General features: G+C 44.5%; 1 protein-coding gene across 7 annotated transcripts in view; it reads left to right on the top strand.

The window, feature by feature from the left end:
• Positions 1-23,779, top strand: part of rhbdf1a (rhomboid 5 homolog 1a (Drosophila)) — a 320,599-nt gene that overhangs the window by 184,378 nt on the left and 112,442 nt on the right. For all 7 annotated transcript variants that reach the window (XM_059653890.1, XM_059653891.1, XM_059653892.1 and 4 more), the window contains 2 exons: positions 7,351-7,486; positions 15,441-15,577. In XM_059653890.1, the coding sequence (XP_059509873.1) occupies positions 7,373-7,486; positions 15,441-15,577 (251 nt within the window). In that variant the 5' untranslated portion in view covers positions 7,351-7,372. The remainder of the gene's footprint in view (positions 1-7,350; positions 7,487-15,440; positions 15,578-23,779) is intronic.

The following is a 23,779-nucleotide window of genomic DNA, read 5'->3' as shown; positions in this document are numbered from 1 at the left end:
GACACCAATGTCCCAAATTAGTATCAGAGTTGAGTTTTTGAAAATGGCGACTGAGTGAAATGGCTTGAAATGAACATGTTTTCACTTAATGGGGGTGTGCGTGGCGCTTCTGTGCTCCTGTGCCTAGTCCATGCAGGATGGAGGAAGGGCTGGGGTGGTAGTTCTATCCTGTCTGTCTCAGGGGTGGCTGATGCTGTAAATTTGCTGAGCAGTCTCTGGGAGCAGTGCCCACGGCTGTGGTTTCTCACTTGGGAGAGGGAAGAGGAGGACTTGATGAAACTAGGCAACATTGCTGACTTGATCTTTCAGAAGACATTTTGCCAAGTCTCATAATTGACTGTTGCTCACCTCCAGGAGCGTGGCAGTTCTGTCGGTCAGCGTGGGGCCTAGTGGGCGAGCTCCCACTGGCACAGACCTCTGAATGTGAGACCGCATGGGAAGAGGCCACAGGTGTCTCCTTCCAGACTTCCAAATTATGTTGGACTTGAAATGCTAACTCTGTTTCTCTCTCTCCACAGATGTTGCCAGACCCACTGAGTTTCTCCAGCATCTGTTTGTTTGATTTTGAGACTTGGTGACCCTGGGGGTTTTGAAATGGAGGAGCTGGTACAATGTGGTGGAGTCCAGGGAACTGAGTTCATTTGCACAGTGTGTTTTTCTTGTCACTGACTCCGTGGAACGTGGGCTGCCAGGTGGGACTGGACAGTCAGCAGTGAAAATGGCGCCCGCTTCTTGGTCAGGAGGGGTAAGGGTGTGATCTGTGAGGAGAAGGTAGTGGAGCTCCTAGCACACAGGAATCTGCTGAGAGTCAGACTGTAGCTTGGGTCAAGTAAATCAGCTGACCCCTAATAACACCCTGTTTCTCATGGGCAAGTTCAAATTGGGAAGGCTGGCGAAGATCACAGTGAACTTTCTCGCTACTCCAAGACATCCGACTCCTGTCCAGCTTTGAGCATGGGATATAAATGCACCTGCAGTCCTCAAAGGGTTAACAATGGTTGGGCTGACAATGTCTCTGGAGACCCCTGTAGTCTTCCCACGGCTGAAGATTCTTAATTTTTTGATGCTATGTTCTTTCAAGGCTGTGCTGACAGTGTTTATATAAACTCTGTGGTATTTGACTACTGTACCTTTTGATTCTCATGGGAGATGTGGGTGGGAAATTCATTTGGCAATCTGTTAGCCAAATATAGTATTTTTGTTTCCAACTGAGTGGAACACTGACCCGTTAGCCAGGGTATTGTCAATAACTCTGCATGAATTCTGGATGGTCCAATGCAAAAGCGGCAGAAACACTTTCAAATAAATTGTAATTGAACAGTCACAACTGACTGTCACTACGTCATGGCTGCAGCATGTACCAACTCTGAGACGCTATTGTGCATTCCTCTAGAACCTAAGAGGACAAGGGAAGCAGGCACATGGGAACATGAAGTTCTCCTCCGTGTCACCACGCATCCTGATTTGGAACTGTGTTACTGTTTCTTCACTGTTGCTGTGAGAGAAGCAGGGACTTTGCACCTCAAAGCACTGAAACAGTACCTTCACTGCACAGACTGCAGTAGTATGAACTAGGGGGCTTAACAGCTCATCATGGAGGGCAATGTCCTAGTGGTATTATCGCTGGGCTGTTAATGCAGAGACCCAGGCAATACTCTGGGGGCCTGGGTTTGAATCCCTCCACGCCAGATAGTGGGATTTGAATTCAGTAAATATCTGGAATTAAGAGTCTGATGATGACCAAGAATCAATTGATCATTGTTGGAAAACCCATTTGGTTCATGAACATCCTTCAGGGAAGAAAACCGCCATCCTTACCTGGTCTGGCCTACCTGTGACTCCCGATCCACAGCAATGTGATTAGGGATGGGCAATAAATGTTGGCCTGGCTGGCTATGCCCTCATCCCATGGATGAATTTTTTTCAAAAAAAAAAGTCATGGACAGCAGATGCTGACATTGATTCACAGGATGTAGATGTCACTGGCAATGTGCAAAACAGCTCGATGACAGGAAAAAGAAACTAAACATTGGGGAGGAGAAGTTGTTGCAGCTTTCAAAATAGAAGTTCAATTGGAAAAGGGTCTGTCAGTGCATTGAGTAAATAAAAACGCACCACAGTGATGTGCTGAACAGAGTTCACACTTATAAATAGATTTTGTTCAGTTCACCTCACTTCACTTCAGAATTCTGGCCCATTTAAGGAAGCAGCCCAGTGAATCTCTTTTTGAATAGACTCCAGTATTGGTATACCATTCCCTTTGAATACAGGACCCAAAATGTCTCTGTGCCTCCTTCTGCCTCTCTCTTTTCTTGCTCTCAGCTCGCTCTCTTTGCCAAATTGCTTTGTTTTCTTCCCCTCTATAATGAGAAAAGGTTTGACTAGAGCATCACAACACCATAGACCTGTTGGAGTGTATGATGTGTTATAAGTCAGTAAATGCCATGCTGTTCTGTGTAGTTCTTGACATTTTTTAATTACGTTGGAAAGTTGCTGCAAATCTGAACTGTTCCAAACCAGTTTGGGGTCAGTCCTGTTTATGAAGACACCCCAGGGTTAACTTCCAGCTTCACTGTGAATTTAAAAACTAGCCATATCCCGCTGGCACAGCCGTGACCAGCCCTGCCCAGTTTTCCATTGACCTGCCAACATTCCACCCCCGCAGGTTTAAAATGATCCACAGAGTGAATGGTCATCCAGCTGCTCCCTATTATCAGCTGCTTTTTCCTTTAGTAATGAAATTATTACCCGTTTGATTCAGCACAGCTGCTGCCTACCAACTCCTACCCTGTTCCTTTTGCCCTTAAAGGCAAATATAAATGAGGCACGGGATTAAATTAAGCTGAGCAGTCTATAGTGGCATATGTTCCATTGGTGCCCTAACTTAATATCCGGGCTTCGAGTTGTCTTTTGACCATCAATGAGAGGAAAGCAGGGGTGTCTCAGTGGTTGGCACTGCTGCCTCGCAGTGCCAGGGACCTGGGTTTGAGTCCACCTTCAGGCAGCTGTGCAAACTCTCTACACAGACATTCTCCCTGTGTCTGCGTGGGTTTCCTCTGGATGCTCCAGTTTTCTCCCGCAGCCCAAAGATATGCAGGTTAGGGCATATTGGCTGCGCTAAATTGGCCATAGTGTTCAGGGATGTGCGGGTTAGCTGTGGGAAATGCAGGATTACAGGGATAGGGTAGGGTGGGAACTCGGGTGGGATGATCTTTGCAAGGTTGGTGTGGACTCGATGGGCCGAATGTAGGGATCCTATGAAAATGTATAAAGATGTAAAGGGTACTCTGAATTTGTAGGAATGTGATTCACAAGTAAAGAAGAGGTTGAATTGCTCCTAAACCGTTGAGTGTGGGCAGCAAAAGGGGCTTGAGGGAGTGGTTATCAGCAACTGGAAGATTTTGTTTTAAAAAAATTGGTGAAGGAAGAAGTGGAAAGGACACGTATCCATTGCTGAAACATGCAAAATCCCTTCAGGATCTTGGGAGGTTGAAAAGATGCTTTCCTTTCTTCAAAAGATCTGGGGATGGTTTGCAGACCAAGGGTTGATCTAAGACACATGATGTTTTTGTGAGGTTTGTCGATCATGGAACCCTTTCCCTGCTAGTGAGAGGGTAAGATCGTGCCCTATTCCTATGAGAGGAGCAAATCACTATGGATACTAGAATCTGTACTGAAAACAAAAAATGCTGGAGGTCACATTGGGGCAGGCAACATCCATGGAGAGAGAGCAAGCTAACGTTTCGAGTCTAGACAACTCTTCTTTGAAACATTGACTTGCTCTCTATTGATGTCACCTGATGTGATCTCCAGCATGTTTGTTCCCAAGGAGGAGATAGTAAGGTCCAGACTAACTGAAGGATTGAAGCGGATGAGGAAATTGGAGTTCAGGCCATGATCTGATCTGTTTGTATCATTAATAGTTATAGTAGAGCAGGGTTGAAGGGCTGAATAGCCAGTTCCTGATTTAATTCACATGTCCACATGTAGGATGATATGGGGTTGAGGGTGTTGGTAGACTCAGTTGAGGGTTGGAATTGAGCTTGTGCAATATGGTCCTTTCCTGCATGTTTGTTCCTCTTAATTTAGTTACCCAAAGCATGTGACATGTAAGATTAGACCTCTTTAAGCTCAAAGTCACTTAACTCAACTCAAATTATTGGATAGTTAGAGTTTATTTTGTACCACAAATCTCCTGTGGAGTTTCAATTCGATTGTTTAAATAGAATTACTGGATAATTCAAACTGCTTTGTGGCAGAAATGGTTTTGCATTAAATGCAGCAGATTAAAACTAAGCCATCTTGTGCAGTGGTAGTCCCCCTATACCTGGACCAAGAGGCCTGGGTTCAAGTCCCACCTGCTCCAGAGGTGTGTAATAACATCACTCAACAGGTTGGTTGGGAGGTTACAATATGAAACTCCATCCTGTCTGCTGGGACTACCCTGACTCCTTTTTTTTGTTTTGATCTCTTTTTCTTGCTTCCTGACCACCCCGCCCACCCTGCATAACCCTCATATACCATCCCCCATCACTTACCCATCCAGCACTGTCCTCCTCATTTAAACCCCCTCCCCACACTCACCCTCACATTCTCTCCCATCCTCCCCACCCCACTCATCCGACTCCCCTTCACACTTGCCCCTGCCCCACTCCCCTTCTCCCCCATTGCTCATTGCCCTCTTACTGTGTTTCATGTGTGCTTCTTTCCTCTTTCTCTGTCTCTCCTGCTGCACCTCAAGCTGTGACAGTCTGTTGCATGTGGAGCTGAAACCTGCATGAGTCTATAGTCTCATCAGGAAACGCGCAGTAGATTGATGAAAGGCAAAGTGTAGTGGAGGAGAGGAAGGGCCTCACTTTCACTCCAAATAATCAAATGTAACAATAACTTGTATTTATATAGCATCTCCAATTTCATAAAATATTGATCAAACAAAATTTAACAAAGAGGTGCTTGAGTAGATGCCCATGACCAAATGCTCACTCAAGGAGTGTCTGATGGAAGAAAGAGAACCAAAGAGATTTAGGGAGGGAATTCTAGATCCATCTTGGGAGTGGGAACATGGCTGGAATGATCTAGCGAGGAGAAACTCCAGGGACTGGATTTGGAGGCCACTGGTGCTTGTGTAGCCGGGCTGGAGGAGACTGCAGATGGAAGGGGACAGGGATGTGGAGTTATTTGATAGTGAGGATGAGAATTTTAAATTTGAAGTGTTGCTGATTGGAGGGCCAGGGTAGGTCAGCAAGGACAGAAGTGACAGGTGAGTAGGATTGGAAGCTTCCGCAGGGTAGGTGGTCAGCTGGAGGGTGTATTGAAATCAAGTTGAGAGAACAGCAGTATGGATAGGAATTTCAGCGTCTCTGAGAACCGGCTGATTTTTTAGAGATGGGAGTAAAGGGGCCCTTTAGATGAGAATGTTCTCAGATCATTTCGGGGGACACAGATTGAACCGTCTGGTTCAGCCCCAGGAAAAGGAAGCTAAGGTAGAAGTTTGAAGTCTTTTTTTCCTTAAATCTTTGTGCTATTTAGTTTAATAAATATGCACAAATTTTATTGATTAGTATTAGGGCAATTTGGAGACAGTGAAGCAATTGACAATGGTGCGAGTAAGGGGCTGGATGCCATCATTTTTGCAACAGATGAGGTGGCGACTTGAGATGATACCACCTGCAGGGGGCTGCTGGGTGGCGAGTGATGGAGAGAGGCCCCAGGATCTGTCCCTGGAGAACACCAGAGCGAACAGTGCGACAACAGCAGAGAAACCACTGTGACTGGTTCTCTGTTGCGATTCACTGGATAGTAACAGAATACTGCCCCACCCAACTGTCTACTTTTGGGAAGGTGTTGGAGAAAGACGGTGTGATCAACTATGCCACACTCGCATTGTATCGTAGAATTCCTAGTGTGGAAGTAGGCCATTTGGCCCATAAAGTCCGCGCCAACCCTGTGAAGAGTGTCCCACCTAGACGCACCTCCTATCCTATCCCCATAACACTGCATTTCCCATGGCTAAGCCATTTAATTTACACTCCCCTGGATACTAAGGGCAATTTAGCATGGCCAATCCACCTAACCTGCACATCTTTTGGACTGGAGCACCTGGAGGGAACCCACGCAGACGTGGGGGAGAACGTGCAAACTCCACACAGTCACCTGAGGAGAGAATTGAACCTGGGTCCCTGGTGCTGAGGGACTAACCACTGAGCCACCGTGCTTTGATCAGAGGTATTTGGTGCTGTGACAGGACTGAAAGAAGCTAATGACCGGAGTGTGTTTGGGAGGTGATAGCACATTTGATGAGTGTGAAAAGGAAGTGGCAGTCTGTTGAGGTTGCCTTTCTGAAGAGTAGATTAATGGCAGTTTTGAAGAAGGTTGGGATAGGACTCAAGAGGAGAGAACATGATCAGCTCATGTGCGAATCAGGACAGGGAGGTTTGATGGTCAGTTTAGTTGGAATGGGGTCTCATGAATAAGTTGTGCTGTGAGAGCATGAGAGAAAAAAGGGGTGTAAGCTGAAGTTTGAGTAGTTTTGGCTTGGGCTTGGAGGTGGTGGGGATGGTGTGTGGAAGGAGCGTTAATTGGTTGCATCAACAAGAAAATTAAGCTGTGATTCTCTGGCTGCCTAGGTTTGGTCGCTGGCTTGTAGGGAGACTCAGATGATGAGCCAATCGGTTTGTTGAGTGCTAATAGTTCAGAGCGTCAACAAGCTTCTTGGCCTATTGCGGGGCTTGACCTTGGAATACCTCCTTGAAAAAGCTGCTGGTCAATCTGAGGCTCACAGCTTTGGTCTCCTGAAGAGTTGAGGCCTAACCTTTGTGGGGGGGGTGCACCCAGCAAGAGTTCATGTTGTTTTTGCCTCCTGGTTTGGGGGATCTTGGATGGAAGGGGATTTGGGAAGGATGGAGGAGAAGTGAGACAAGATGGTGGGTGGGGCCACTATCAGAGACCATCCTTTTTCACCCTATCCATACCTCCTGGCTTGGGGTAAATGGAGCCCTTAGCCCCCCAAACCGAGCAGGCAAGTCACCCACCCCACCACTTGCCCTAGATAACTGGGCCGGTGGTGAGTGGGGCTTTAATTTAAGCAAGAACATGGTGTTAGCAACTCAAGGGACCCCAGTGGGTCGCCTTAATTGACAAGATGGCAAAACAAGATGGAATTCTCTCAAATCACGCAGATATTGCCTGTTTTCGCCATCCCTGGGGAGTGGAGAATTCCACTCCTAGATTTTAATGTTGAATTCTTGTTCCCTTTTTGAAATTTTCAGCCCTCGCGTGCTTGCCTATAATGGGGAAATGTCGCTGTGATGGCACATGATGAAGGACGTGTCTACCTTTTCTCTCCAACAGGTCTCGAACTTAAACTGCAAAGATGTCTGATGAACGTCACGACAGTACCAGCAGCTTGCAAAGGAAGAAACCACCTTGGCTCAAGTTGGACATCCCTGCCTTCCAGCCCCCAGTGGAGGAGCCCAGCTTTAATACGGTATGAGTGGGCAAGTTGTTTAATCTGCCTCTAACACTATAAATTAGTCAGTGGAGTCAGAAGAACACGCACTCCTTCAAAAATAACAGCCTGGGTGGCGTGGCCAGCAAGGAAACAGAGTTACGCAGCAAACTAGCAACTCCAGCTACAAAATCAGAAATGTACAAGCAAAATGTTGGGATTTGTTTTTATGAAGGCTAAAATCCAAAAATGGGGATGGACATAGAACCTTGATTAGACCAACTGCAGTTCGTGTCTCTATTCTTAAAACAACATAGGTGTGAAAGTGATAGATAAAGGTTCACAATGACGATACCAGAACAAAGAAATGACAATTATTTGGGACTGTCAACTGACCTACTGGGTCCCCTCCCACAACTGTCTCCTTTTTTTCAGTACATCAATTTCTGCTTTGGCATCTCTTTATGTTCCTGCCCAGAACTGGAAAATTTATTCATTTTGCCTCTGATTTCCACTGAGAGCACTGAGGGTTGACCCTCATCAAGGCCTTTAGGTTTGCAAATAGAACATAGAACAGTACAAGTCTTTCAGCCCACAATCTTGTGCTGACCTATTATCTTACCAATATCAGGGAGAATGTGCAAACTCCATACACAGTTGCCCGAAGCTGGAATTGAACCCGGGTCCCTGGCGCTGTGAGGCTGCAGTGCTAACCACTGAGCCACGGTGTTTTGAGCTGAGATGACTCTTCATCGGAGCTGACGTGAAGTGCGGAGGGGGCAGCGTTTGTGCAATAGTACGGGAGTGGGGCTGGAGTGCTAAGGGAGAAAGGATGGTGATAGCCCAGATTAAGTGAATGAGGTCAAGCTTGCGCATGGACTCTGGATGTTCTGCCAAGTGGTCACCCAGTCTGTTTAGTAGGAACTGCAGATGCTTGCACCACAATCTGCAAGGGCTCCAGCCCTCTCTCCCAGTTCCTTTACGTATCCATTCGGATGATGCCACCTTCTAAAACTATGCTGCTGACGTGGATTCCTTCGTCCATAACTGGGGTTTCTCACTCGCTATGGTTGACAGGGCCCTTAACCACAACCACAACCACATCGGAACTATTTCTCATGCTTCCGCCCCTGCCCCTTCCCATCACTCACATCAGTGAGATAACAAGATGTAGAGCTGGATGAACACAGCAGGCCAAGCAGCATCAGAGGGGGAGGAAGGCTGATGTTTCAGACCTAGACCCTTGAAGGGTCTAGATGCTGCTTGGCCTGCTATATTCATCCAGCTCTACACCTTGTTATCTCAGTCACCCAGTCTGTGTATGCAAACTGTAATGTAGAGTAGGCCACATTGGGTGCAGTGAATACAGCACACAAGATTGGAGGAGGTACAGGTGAAATGCTTCACTTGAAAAGACAGTTTAGGCCCTTGGATGGTGAGCATGGAGGAGGTGAAGGGGCAGGTGTTGCACCTTCTGGGGTTACATGGGAAGGTGGGGTGATGTTTGTGGTTTAGGAATGGATGAGGATGTCTGAGGGAATGATCCCGACAAAATGCAGACATTGGGAGTGAGGGGAAGATGTGTTTGGCGTTCTGCTGAAGTTGTCTGAAATGGCGGTGAATGATCCTTTGAATGTGTGGGCTGGAGTGGTTAAAAAGTGAGGATTGGGGGGGCCCAATCACACCGAGTGATGGGAAGGGGCGGGGGCGGAAGCATGGAAAATAGTTCCGATGTGGTTGTGGTTGAGGGCCCTGTCAACCATAGCGAGTGAGAAACCCCAGTTATGGATGAAGGAATCCACGTCAGCAGCATAGTTTTAGAAGGTGGCATCATCCGAATGGATACGTAAAGGAACTGGGAGAGTGGGCTGGAGCCCTTGCAGATCGTGGTGCAAGCTGTAGTGAAGGTAGCCATGGGGGTCAGCGGCTTTGTAGTAGATGGTAGTGGATAGTTTATTCCCCAAAATGGAGACAGAGGTCAAAGAAAGGAAGGGAAGTGTCAGAAATGGATGATGTGAAAGTTATAGGGAGGTGGAAATCGAAGGCAAAGTGAACAGATTTTTCAAGGTCTGGGCAGGACCATGAAGTGACACCAAAACAGTTGTTTATGTAATTTTAAAAAAAAAATTGCAATAAGGGGACTAGAACAGGATTGTTCCATGTACGCCATACAGAGGCAGGCATGACTAGGACCCATGTAGGTGCCCATACCCTTTGACTTAGCAGAAGTGAGATGAATTATAGGAGAAGTTGTTCAGTGAGAGAACAAGTTTAGCCAGGCAGGGGAGGGTGGTGGTGAATGGAGACTGCTCAGACCTCTGGTCAAGGAAGAAGCCAAGACTGCTTGGACCATGCTGGTGCGGAATGGATTTGACAGCAATGGTGAACTGGAGGCAGTTAGGGCCAGGCAACTGGAAATTGGCAATATGGTGGAGGGCATCAGAGGAATTGGTTATGTGATGAGCAGGGCCTGGACAAAAGCAATGAGGATGGAGTCAAGGTAGGAGGAAATGCTTGTTACATCCTCTGTCATCAGGTTCTTCACGCACCCACCCCCCACCCCTGCGTACCCCCCTAGTGGGACTGTCCTTTCCAATCTGGCAGTTAAACACGCCATTGTCCTGCCATTCTCACATTCCTCACTAATGCCCTTTTAGGGAAGGAAACTGCCATCCTTACCTGGTCTGGGAAAACTGGATCAACTGGTACACTGCTGGTTGCATAGCTGTCCACTAATAAAAAGTTTGCTGCACTACCCTTTTGAAACGGGAGAGTAATTTTATTGGTGAATCTTCAGTTTACGCATATTTGCATAGGAATGGCAGAATGAAATAGCTAAGAAAACGAGGTGTAGAGCTGAATGAACACAGCAGGCCAAACAGCAGCATAAGAGCAGGGAAGGCTGATGTTTCGGGCCTAGACCCTCCTTCAGGAAATTGTATAGCTGGTAGTTTGTTGTCATGTAGGATGTCTTGCACAATGTAATGTTCCAGGCTCTCAGAACAGTAGTGTCACAAGTTTTTCGATTCGAGGGAAAAATAGACACCATATAATTTAGTTTGCAAGCGGTTAGTTTTGTCATGCAATAATAAACTAGCTATCTATTTTATATTAACAAATAAAGGAAATTTTACCTTCGTTCAAGAAACACAGCTTTCTGTGTCAGGTTTTGTTACGGTTGTTAGTATATGATTGATTTTTCCTGTCCTAGACTGGTATATGGTGACCTATCCTTTTGGAAACCTTTTGCCTGCATGACAATGAGTTTATACTGCAGGTCTGGTTTTGTAGCTGGTATGGTCTCCAGTTCCATGAGAGGTACAGATGAATTTTATTGAATAAAATGGCAGTCACTGTCTTTGGTTTAGTTCTGGAATTATCTGTTGATGCATAAACTACACACCCCAGGGAGAGCATTCAGAACTCTAGTAGGGAATGACGCCTAGGCATGGGATTATACCAAGCAGTTAAGCATGGGAAACATCAAGGGCATAAACATAAAATCAAAAAAGTGTGAAGTAACGGAGGACAATTCAAGTGAAGTAAATTTAGAGCATCGGTGCTTTAGTCAAAAAAAAATCCGTGCTCCTTAAAATAATGTACATTTGCACATGTCATGTCTACCAAACTTAGGTTTGTTGTAATGAATTTTAAGTGAATTTCAGCTGCTGGTGAAACATAATCTCTGTATCCTGCACATTGAAGGCATATCTGTCTCTAGGCCTCAGGCCCTCTGGCCTATTTTGCCTGGGGGGCATACAATAAAGCATATCCACATCGACCAGCGATTTTGATTATGTGTGATTAAAGCAAAGATGTGACTTGTAGCTTGTTTCTTTTTAGGGGTTTAGAGAGTTGAGAGTAAAAACACTGCTGTTCTCTTGATATATCCATCTGTTTATATTGCAGATCTTTGCAAAATTAAGAAAACAGGAATGTCCACAAACGTTTATGCCGATAGAACATGTTTGGTTTCAATTACAATGGGAAACAGAGATAATAAAGTGTGAAGCTGGATGAACACAGCAGGCCAAGCAGCATCTCAGGAGCACAAAAGCTGACGGTTCGGGCCTAGACCCTTCATCAGAGCTCTCTCAAAGCTCCTGAGATGCTGCTTGGCCTGCTGTGTTCATCCAGCTTCACATTTTATTATCTTGGCTTCTCTAGCATCTGCAGTTCCCATTATCAGGGAAACACAGATGCTTCCTGATGGCAGTAGCACAGGAGTTAATTGGAGTATGCTGTCATATTCTTCATAATTTCCTCAACTCCCACTTGTTCATGTATATGCCCTCCCTCAAACGCCCCCAGTGTTAGTGTAAAAGCTAGATACTGAGGATGCTGGAAATTGGAAATAAAAGAAGGAAATGCTGGAAATACCCAGGAAATTAGACGGAATGTGTGAGGAGAAACAAAAGTTCAGTTCTAAGGAAGGCTCACCGGACCCGAAACGTTGACTGTTTTCTCCATGACAGTTGCTGCCAGACCTGCTGGGCTTTTCCAGCAACTTTGTTTTCGTTTGTGTTTCAGTGCTGCCTTACCTGCTGCATTTTTCCAGTGCTTTCTGCTGGCCTTACCTCTTATTGCTCACGTTATCAGCAGCCTGTGATAGTCTTTCAACCCAGGTGGTCTCAGTGTGGGCCTCTGATTTCGAGGTAATCCCAAAGTGACCTACCAGCCTTGGGGCGAAGCCTGGCGCAGACAGGAGACCATGTGCCAGCATGGGCTGGGCTGAAAGAACTGTTCTAAACTTTTTTTATTTCCCTATTTTCTAACTTTTATTTGTACAGTTTGCAATCCTGGACTTTTTATTTCTTTCTTTTCTAATTCCACCCCACCCTCCTCACCCATTGACTTGCACTGTGCCTTGGTAGTTTGTACCTAAAATGATGCCACAAATTGTCACTTGTAAACTTTTCAATACAGAGCTTATATCAGTACGCGTGATATGTGGCTAATTCACAGGATTTGAACCCACAGCCCCGAAGCATCAGCCTGGTGTTCTAGTTTGCCAGTCCCTGACACTACAACTATACCACTGCCTCATGAAAGACCTTTAAGCAGAAAAGCTACTTGGCACAGTCCCCTGGTGTTTTTGTAACAGGTTAGTTGTGATCCAGTCTATCAGCTAAAATAGGAAAAGAAGAAAAATCAGAAACTTCCGCTTCCCAAGTTAGTGTTTGTCTGCTTTTCTCTATTTTCCTTGTTCCTCTTGTGATTTTTCTGTGTGAGGCCAACATGTTGACCTGCTAACAAGTAAACCAGAGCAGAGTTTTTTAACCTAATGTTTCAATTCACAACAGTTGAAAGCTCTCCTTTGTGCCATCAAAATGAGTGACCTACCAGAAAAAGTAGTTTTGGAGGTCAAATACTTTCTCAAATAGTCAGCACCAACCAATGGGAGACAGTTGTATGCGCAGTTGAGCATCTGGGAAGTGTAGAAAGGAGTGTGTGCGCGCTTCAGTTCAGCGCGCATGTGTGGGTCAAACCCTGAAAAAGGAGCCTGTACTATTACACATTTGATGCAAATAAATAATTTTGAAAAGTGTATTATAGTACACGATATTCTTAAATATTGGTGTGAAAATACTCAAATCTGGTGACACAAATTAAGTTTGTGGTGACCTGTCAGCTTGCTTGATATGGCACTGGAACTTAATTCAGTAGGAAGGTAAGGTGAACTTGAGAGTAGGCAGCTCATGGGCTCATATTACCAGGGTTTTACTTCTCTTTCTGTTATGAAGTATACTGTGGTATAGCTGTTATTCAAATGATTTGTTTTCAAGTCAAAAATCTACTGATGGGAGGCGAGTCATTCGTTTCCATGTCAAGTTCAATCAAGTCTCCACGTAATTTATTTTACACCTTTGTTAAATCACCCTCAGGCGCCTCTGATCCAAACAAACCAATCTTCCATCATTGCAAATGCTATGTACTCTTAGTAATCTCTCAACTCCTTTTGTACTCTCTCCAGTATGACGGCATCCTTTCTGTAGTGCAGCGTCCAGACTTTGGCAGAATTGCATAAAGTTCCCGAACCAATTCCAATATGTAATCTCCCTGCTTGTGTGCTATAAGCTTTGGTCAATATCTGTCCTCAGTTTGATCACCTATTGACTTGCCCTGCCACGTCCAGAGGGTACGTAGATGTAAACTTCAAGGTTCATCTGTTTCTCCAGACTTGTCAAATGACAGGATTTTGTTGTGTGTTCCTTATTCCTTCTGCCCTGTTTGCCGTCCCCAACACAACACTTCTTCCCCACCCCAGCTTCTGGTATGTAAACAGCAGGTTACCAAATACCCACCTTGAGCAGTTCATTTTGTACGTCGTGGCAATGTGCCCAGAGTTAACATTGGCAAAAAAAAAGTTATGGCTAAAGAGCATTTGGCTAAAGTAACATTGGGAATGTATGTACAGGATGGGGGCGGGGTGACAGAAAGTGAGGATGGAGATTGCCTCTATTCTTTGTCTATGTAAGATCGAGAGTACAGAGCAGGAATAGATTGTTTTCCTGCTGCCAGCAGTCAGTAAGATAATGGCTGATTGGATTGAAGCCTAAACTTCACTTTTCTGCCTCAGTTATTTTTATGCCCCAAACAAATCCCAATTCCCTTACCAGTCAAGCTCCAGCTGAAGTTGGGCTCGAATATATTCAATAATCAATGTCTGTTTCTCATTGAGGGGAGAGAGGAGACACAGGAAACCTTTCTCCTCGCTTCCATCTTGAAAGAACAGAGCGAGGAATACCAAGTAATGGCTGCAAAAAAGTGCACAAAAAGCAGGATCAGCATTAGATTTGAAATTTTGAGAGGCCCATTCACAGGCCTCATTAGCAGGGAAGAAGCTGTTCTTGAACCTGTTAGTACGTGTGTTCAAGCTTTCATACCTTCTGCCTGAGAGAAGAGATTGGAAGAGATGACAAGGGGGTGGGAGGGGTCTTCAGTGATGGCTACCTTCCTCAGGCAGCAAGAAATGTAGATGGGGCCAATGAATGGAAGGGTGGCTTGTGTAGTCGGCTACCTGTCTTACACAGGAGACCTTCTTTTGTGCTTTGAGCTGTGCATTCTGGTTTCCCAGGAGGGGAAGCATCCTCTGAGCATCTTGACTGTCAAGGTTCCCCCCCCCCCCCCCCCGCCTTTGTCTGCTTCAATAAGCTCATTTAAATTCCAATGGGTATTGTCTCAACCTTTTGTCCCAGGAGCCTGCCCTGTGAACTTCATGGTAAAACCACCAAATGCAAGGACATGCCTCATTCAGTAAAGGGACCAAATCCATCAACTCTGCTCCAGGTGTGGTTGCGCTAATGTCCTGTGCAACTACAGAAATATGGCCCTACCTTTTATTCTCTATCCTCTTCACAATAAAGGCTATCCTGCTGTTTGGCCATTGGGTTTCTGCCAAAGTGAATGTTGACATTTTCCCAGTTATAATGCCGGATGCAGGAATGAAATACTTTCTAATTGGTAATGGGATAGGCAGTCCATCACAAGCCGCCCTTCCATCTGTTGACTCCATCTATATTTCTTGCTGCCTGAGGAAGGCAGCCAACATCGTCACTGACCCCTCCCACCCCCTTATCTCTTCCAACCTGTACCATCAGGCAGAAGGCACAAAAGCTTGAACACACACACACCAACAGGCTCAAGAACAGCTTCTTCCCCATTGTTATTAGACTGCTGAATGGACCTCTCAAATTTCAAATCTAAAGTTAGCCTTGCTGTTTGCACGTCTGCAGCTGTAACACACTATTCCTTGCATTGTTCATCACCCTGTAATCTATGTACGGAATGATCTGCCCGCACTGCACGCTGAACAAAACTTTTCACTGTATTTTGGTGCATGTGGCAACAATAAATCAAATCAAATCAGAAAGTGTGCCTCTGTCTCTGTCCAGACGAGATGAGGATGACAGGGGACGGATGTGTCTGGTGAATTTAAGCTAAACTCTTTTTTTTTTTAAATGGAAGTAACATCCCTTTTGCCTCATTTCAGGGCCAGCCTTCAAGACACCAACCATACTTGCGAAGTATCAGCATGCCACCAGAAAACACGAGGATATCCTCGCCACCAAACGAACACAGGCGGACTGCATTTCAAAGACAGACCTCCATAACACAGACCATCAAAAGGTAAGTGTCTTTTTGAAATGTTTCCAAAACACCGAGAGAATTTTTCAAGGCAAAGGCATCTTGATTACTCTGACTTGCTGATTGATGTACCATTGAAAATACTTGCGTAGCGCAGGGTTGGAATGAAGACAGCTTCACCCCAGGGCAGGCTTCTGTCAAAAGCTGTTCACTGCAAAAATAGGTCCCAGACACCACTACTGTTATAGCACACTTCTCGTATTATTGTATTTTCCTGATACATGATTTTAATGCATTCTCCATCAGGCTCTGTAACTGGGTTAAGGAAATAAAAGTGACTACACTGGAAGAAAAGTCAAATGCTTTAAATTAACTGGAGTCTGACTGGATGATCATGGAGTTTACTCTAATTTTTGCACTCATTCAGGTTGTGATTGTGAAGAAGACTTTGCTTGTAAGAGAGGGATTAAGGGTAGGTTTGATCATGCATTTCTGCCTTCAGTGTATTTCTGTCTTCTCTCCCTTTAATCTGAGGCGTACTAATTTGTCTATTGGAAATGAGTGGTGGCTGGCCAGTTAGTCACAACATATGAAATATGGTATGAATAGAATAACAATTAGTATATTTTTCTGCCAGGATTGGTCGTTTTTGTGTAACGTACACCTCTGAAAAGAGCCAAGCCCACAGGCTGTTCATGAACTGGCTCATTTGTACAGACCTGACCAGAATACATTTTACGTGGGGGCTACAGTTTGGCAGCCCTGATGTACCTTCCTGCTCCTTCTGAAGGTGCTGTTAACGGCTTTGTTATTAATAGCAGCCCTCTGGCACCACTCTCAATGTCTGCGCTTTGCAAGACCCTAATCTTTCAGTATGTACACTCTGCTTAACGCTGGAACAGAAACCTCATCAAACAGCGGGCTAAAAATCTCAAGTTGAATCATTTTTGTTTACCTCTGATTTCTGTACTTTGTAGGCTACATAACATGGTTTATTTTAACGCTATTTACCTCAATCTCTGCAAAGCTGAGTCTTGTGCTATTTTTGCATGTTTATTATAGAATAGAAGCCTTTATTGGAGTAAGCAGTTAAACTGGCCATATTGTCACAGTACAGCATACTCCTGAAATGAGATCCTTTTACAATCATTAGTGCTAACGTGTCCTGGTGTAATTTTTATTCCATGCAAATTACTCTGCATTCAGATAGCCTGAATATGGGGATAAAGGTGAAGTCCCAAAGGCTGCGCTCTCATGGAAGAAATGACTCCAGTTTAAACTAAGGGTCACCACATCTTGGCGAGGGGAGATGTTGAGAGGGAGAATCCTTCCTAGTAACCCCAGCTGGTGCAAAATTTAAATGGTGGCTGTTAATGTTGCTCTTCTAGCAGTCCAGCCAACTGAACTAACTGACCCACTGTTCCTAACAGTAATATAAAACCTAACAGTACCCCCCTGTCAAATTAATCACAACATGGATTGTTTTGCTCCAATTTTATTCAATATTGCATGAGATTTAGTCTTTTTGCACGATCCAAAAATATTTTGGAATGGTGAAATAACAGTTTTTTCTCCCATGCTAAAGAAATGTTAAAGTCTGACCCTTGGAAATGGGGCGCTGTGCTTCTATTAGTAACACAGATCGTACAAGCGCGATACTGCATGGTATTAACTTTACTTTGCAGTAGCATGCCTCCTTTCCAGCTGATTAACAAAATAAAACAAAAAATCCAGGCTGTAGAGCAGCGGTGAATGGGACTAAACCTTTTGAGCATTGATAAAATGTCGGTGTTCTACATTCATTGTGCTGAAAAGGAAGAGTTACTCTCTCCCCTCTGTTTGAAATGGTGTCAGCATGCTGTCTAACTTTCTTGTTTCACTGACTTATTGAAAGTGACAAGAAAAAGACGAACAATTTGTGGCTCCTATCATCAGATTTTTAACACTGGACCCTTTAATTGACCAAAGTACCTTTTTTAAAGATTACTGATTTTAAGATGGCCACAATAATCACCTGATTACAGGTTGAACCAAGTTCATGAAACCATTCCTCAGCAAAATCTAGAATGAATTGAAATCAACAATTCATTGGAATGACTGACTAAAACCAGAAGAGCCTAGGCTCAAAATGACAGCTTTCCTGCTCCTCTGCTGCTGCTTGGCCTGCTGTGTTCATCCAGCTCTACATCTTGTTATCTCAGATTCTCCAGCATCTGCAGTTCCTGCTATCTCTAGTTTTGCTTGATTTGATTTACTATTGTCACGTGTACCGTGGTACAGTGAAAAGTGTTGTCCTACATGCATTACAGACATGTTAAGCTTCCAGAAAGGTATAAACTAAACCTGTTAGGCTAAAGTTTCTCATATTGAGATGAAAAGCTATTGTAGATCATGCAGCTTGGTGGCTGGGCGGGGGCGTATTGCACAGTGAAACAATGAAGCCAGACAAAGGAATGCACCAGGGAAGTGTATCTCAAGGGCTGCCCTTGAATAGGTCTTATATTGTCACATCCTGAAAATTAACTGAACAACAAGGAGGAGGAGGAGAATGGTAGATTCAGAACAGCTGGACTGAAAAGCTCTGTTGCTTTCAGGCCATTCACCAAGAATTCAGATCTAAAAATTCTACATTTGTTGAGCATACGTGATGTCAATTAAATAACTGAAAACAAAAAGTACTGGAAATCACAGTAGATCAGGCAGCATCCAGGGAGAGAGAGAGCAAGCTAATGTTTCAAATCTAGTTCCTCAGAGCTGATATGAAAAGGAGACAGCACATTTAGTAATGTGCTCCTACACCCAGTTAGATTTAACCTGACGCCACATTGCTACATTGACGCTACATTGGGGAAACCAAGCGGAGGCTTGGGGACCGCTTTGCAGAACACCTCCGCTCGGTTCGCAATAAACAACTGCACCTCCCAGTCGCGAACCATTTCCACTCCCCCTCCCATTCTTTAGATGACATGTCCGTCATGGGCCTCCTACAGTGCCACAATGATGCCACCCGAAGGTTGCAGGAACAGCAACTCATATTCCGCTTGGGAACCCTGCAGCCCAATGGTATCAATGTGGACTTCACCAGCTTCAAAATCTCCCCTCCCCCCACTGCACCACACAACCAGCCCAGCTCTTCCCCTCCCCCCACTGCATCCCAAAACCAGTCCAACCTGTCTCTGCCTCCCTAACCTGTTCTTCCTCTCACCCATCCCTTCCTCCCACCCCAAGCCGCACCCCCATCTCCTACCTACTAACCTCATCCCACCTCCTTGACCTGTCTGTCTTCCCTGGACTGACCTATCCCCTCCCTACCTCCCCACCTATACTCTCCTCTCCACCTATCTTCTTTACTCTCCATCTTCGGTCCGCCTCCCCCTCTCTCCCTGTTTATTCCAGAACCCTCACCCCATCCCCCTTACTGATGAAGGGTCTAGGCCCGAAACGTCAGCTTTTGTGCTCCTGAGATGCTGCTGGGCCTGCTGTGTTCATCCAGCCTCACGTTTTATTATCTTGGATTCTCCAGCATTTGCAGTTCCCATTATCACTGCCACAATAATTTGAGTTCAGTGGCTGTAAGAAAGCTCTTTTTAAACTGTCCCCTTGATCTTTATTTCTGTAATAGATGCGCCACCACTGTTTAAAACTTGATAACAAGAGTTTATGTGCATGGCTGCGTTTCTTGAGATCAGAATGGCATAAAGTTCCTCTTCCTTTCACTCAAAATCTTACTGTTTCCCTCAATATTTTATCTGGTGAACTACATTTCAGTTGAAATACTTTGTGGAAAAGAGATTTAAAAAGATATATGGTTGATTTTTTAAATATGCAGGCTGTCAATTTTTTTTTGTGTGGGCGCATACATGCGCAGACTCTTTAAATGGGCTAATTTGTGTTCAGCATGCACCGAAACATTTGAATTGTAGCCTCAGGAAGGGAATTAAACATGGAGGTACTAAACAATTTCACAGAATTATTACAAGACGGAGGTAACAGCCCATCATGCCTGCTCTGTTGTATCTCTGCATCACGACTGCACTTTTGCTGCCTTTCCCCAATTACCCTGAATATTGTTTCGATTTAACTAACCATCCATTCCCCACTTGAATTATTCCACCATGTTTTCGGGTAGTGTTCTCCACTGGAGCCATTGCACATTGTGAAAACAATTGTGATATAAAGATAGGTTAATCTAGCTGCCTAGTCAACGCTTCATTGTGGTCCCGAGCCATACCACTGAAAAGTAGCAAATGAAATTGTCTACTACAATTTAACATAAGTTTCCATGTTTTGCAGTGACCTGTACAAGTTCAATGTCCCTTCCTTTCTCTTGGATTCTATGTCCCTATTAATGGGGCTGAGTGTACTGTATGCTTTAGAATCCCAGAATCCCTACAGTGTGGAAGTAGGCCACTTGGCCTGTCAAGTGCACACCGACTCTCTGAAGAGCATTTCACCCAGACCCAACCCCCATTCCCTGTTCCCAGTAACCCTGCATTTCTCAGGGCTAACCCGCCTATCTTTGGACTTCGGGAGGAAATCGGAAAAACCTACTCACACTCACCTGAGGGTGGAATTGAACTCAGATCCCTGGTGCTGTGAGGCCGCACTGAGCCATCATGCTACCATCCTACTGCTCTCTCCACCTCTCGGAACTGAAAAGCACCCATTGACAATTACTGCCGTTCTTTCATCCCAAAGCCAGTTTTGTATCCATGTTGGCATAGTCCCTTTTCTTTATTTCCTTGACCTATAACATTCCTCGCAATTTTGTTGGGTGGCAATGTACTGAGTGCCTCCTGGAGGTGCATGTATACCATAGCAACAGCACAAAGCACTTGGCTTGAAAGAAAAGATGTAGTTTATTATAATATAGCAATTATGTACAATACACATCAGTGTAACTTGATTATAACAAGGTCAGCAGGTAGACCTCACAGTATATGAGCTCCCTGATTGTCACTAGGCTAACAGCCCCAATCAGGGAGGCTTACAGATATAAATAGGAGTATCCAAGGTTCTGCGCTGTCTGAGAGCTGACTGTGAAGGAGTTGGATCAGTGTCAAGGTCTACATGTGTAAGTTAAGGGTGACTTGGTGACAGGATAACGACCTCTGTAGAGTTGTTGCATAGTCTGTGTACTGACATCTGTAAGAAAGATGTTCGGTCTCAGCCAGCACCCGACCCCCAAATCTATACAACTTCTTCACAGTGGGAGGTGCTTAGACAGTCCTTGGAATTAACCCTTACAGACCCTTGTACAGCAAAGTCTGACAGCATTCTCAGAATTAATATCGCTGGAGTGCCCCCGATCCTGATGACATGTCCCAGAAATGTTGCTGAAGTTTCAGAAATCCTCTTGAGTAGCAAGTGACGTACAACCAACAGGTTAATTGGTAATTAGTCACAAGCAAAGAAGATTTGTACTGTATTTGGAACATTAACTCTTTTTCTGTCTCCACAGATGCTGTCAGACCTGCTGAGTTCCTCCAGCAATTTCTGCTTTTATTTCAGACCTCCCTCCGAAATGCTTTGCTTTTTGTTATTGGTGATTTTACATTCAGGAAGTGTTCGATGCTTGTATTGAACACCCTGTTTGCAGTGAAACTGCTGATGGGAGGGGGTCCTGAGGCAATTGTCAGCATGTAATTCCAATTGGAATCTGAAGTTCGAGGGCACTCCCCAGTACAGCCTTCAAACCCTTTTATTAACGTGGTATCTTATTGCTAATGGTATTTCTGCTCCGGACCACATTCATTTAGCGTCGGAAAGTGAGCCAAAAATCACCTCCAGTGTGTTAACTTTGGTCAAAGCCACATGACCCATGCTGTCTTGATTGGATCCTTGCCAGCAGTCTAAAAGTAGACACTAGATGGCAGCAAAGTGTGGTGGAAAATAGCAAGAAGTGCAACTCCACACATTGAAATCTCTGATAGCAAAGTGGAAGGAATTGTTGATGAGATGGGGAAAAATCCATTTAAAACCATTCGGTTTATTCCTTAGAGAATAGAGTGAATGAAATGGTATTATTTTAGTAGCATAGATCTCCAGTTATCTGGTATCTAAATGATGCTTAGGGATGTGAGAGCAATCCATTCACTGACCGGTCATAGAGATAATAGGAACTGCAGATGCTGGAGAATCAGATAACAAGGTGTAGAGCTGGATGAACACAGCAGGTCAAGCAACATGAGAGGAGCAGGAAGGCTGACATTTCGGGCCTAGACGCCCCGAAACATCAGCCTTCCCGCTCCTCTGATGCTGCTTGGCCTGCTGTGTTCATCCAGCTCTACACATTGTTATCTCACTAACCAGTAATATATTTGTGTACAAACCTGCAAGGATCCATTTTTTTCCTCTCTTCTTCATCCATTCTGTTTACGTTCTCACTGTCATCAGGAGGTAGGGCAGCACATTGCCAATATTTTAACAATGATCTTTCAACAGTGATCTTTCAGAGTTCTCTGGAAGCAAGAGTTAGCTTTCTTGACTATTTTCTGCCCCTTTTTTGAGGCAGTTTAGAGAGGTATGAGTGTGAACCCCCAAGTCTCATTGAACATTCATTGTATTTAACTTTGATCAATTTTTTTTTTTTGAAAAGGTACAATCATTTTTGGATTGGAAATTTGTTCATGTCACTCCACTCTTCAAGTGGGAATTATAGTCCATTCATCTTAACATCTGTGGTGAGCAAATTGTTGGAATTGATTATTCAAGGATAATGTAACTGATCATCTCAATTTCAGGAACAAAAGCAAAGTTGCTAGAAAGACTCAGCAGGTCTGGCAGCATCTGCGAAGGAAACAGCAGAGTTAATGTTTCTGGCCGTGGCGTTCGTAACATTTCTGAGAGTTCTGAGGAAGGGTCACTGGACCTGAAACGTTACCTCTGTTTTCTCCCTCACAGATGCCACCAGACCTGCTGGGATTTTCCAGCAACTTTGTTTTTGTTCCTGATTTACAGCATCCGCAGTTCTTTTGGTTTTTACCTGAAAATTTCAGTTGGTCAGGGAGTGTTGGTATAGAATCACAAAGGGGAAGTGATAAGCCTCAGTTTTTTATTATTTGAAGAGATGACAAAGCTGGTGAACAGAGGTAACTTGTTTAAATGGACTTTCAGCATGTTTTTGAGGATGTCCCACTTAAGAGACTGTTCACTAAGGTGGAAGATCATGAATTGAGGGCAAATTGCTAACATGGATGGGAAATTGGTTTAGCAACAGGAAACAGGGTATTGGGATATTGACTAGTTACTCAAATGGGCAGGAAGTGACTAGTGGTGACCTGTAGAGAACAGTGTTGAGCCTCAATTATTCACAATGTTATTAACGATTTAGATAATGGTGTAAAAAGTTAAACATCCCAACTTGCTAATGGCACAACATCAGGCAGCTCTGTAACTTTTGATGACAGCATAAAATTACAATGGGATGTTGATAGATTGGGTGAATGGGGAAAACTGTGGCAGGTGGATTTTTGAGTGTGAGGTTATCCATGTTAGACCAAAAAGGTTAGATCAGAGTATTTTTTTAGGAGGCACAAAGTGAAATACAGTGCATGTCTGGATGAGATTTGTGGGCTCAGGTGCATGGCATATCCGGATGCACAAAACAGTCAAGAAGGCTAATGAAATAATGCAGCAGTTATCTAAAACCCTGGTTAGTCCCCTCTTCGAGTAATGTGAGCAAGAATGGGCACCACACCTTAAGACTGTTGTTTTGGTCCTGCAGGGAGTTCAATGTAGGTTTACAAAATGCTAACTTATCCGTTGAAACCCAGGTATGAGGAGAAGTTAGACAAATTACCCTTTAACCTTCTAAATTCTAGAATAAAGCTGTGATGTAATTGATGCCTTCTGTATATTAAAGGCAAAGACAGGGTTGGCGGGGGGGGGTGGAATTTCCACTGAATGAAGATTCCAGAGCCAGGGACAAAGTCTCTAAGAATTAGTGCCAGGGCCTTTCGGGGGAGATGTTAGAAAGCACTTCTACACGCAAAGAGCAGCGAAGGTTCGGAAATTGCTTCCTCAAATGATGATCGATGCTAAATCAATTGTCAAATTTAAATCTGAGGTAAATTTTTATTAAGGAAGGGTATCACGGGATGTGGGCCCAAGGCAGACATATGGAGCTAGGCCGCTGATCAGCCATGATCTTACTGTGTGGGAGTGCAGACTTGAAGGGCTGATTGGCCTACTCCTGTTGCCAGACTTTTACCTGTTCTGTCTGGGGAAAAATTACAAACAAAT

Source organism: Stegostoma tigrinum, chromosome 23, assembly GCF_030684315.1.
Source record: "Stegostoma tigrinum isolate sSteTig4 chromosome 23, sSteTig4.hap1, whole genome shotgun sequence".
Lineage (NCBI taxonomy): Eukaryota > Metazoa > Chordata > Chondrichthyes > Orectolobiformes > Stegostomatidae > Stegostoma > Stegostoma tigrinum.
The sequence above is the reverse complement of the archived record's forward strand: the minus strand, read 5'-3'. Positions and strand labels throughout refer to the sequence as shown.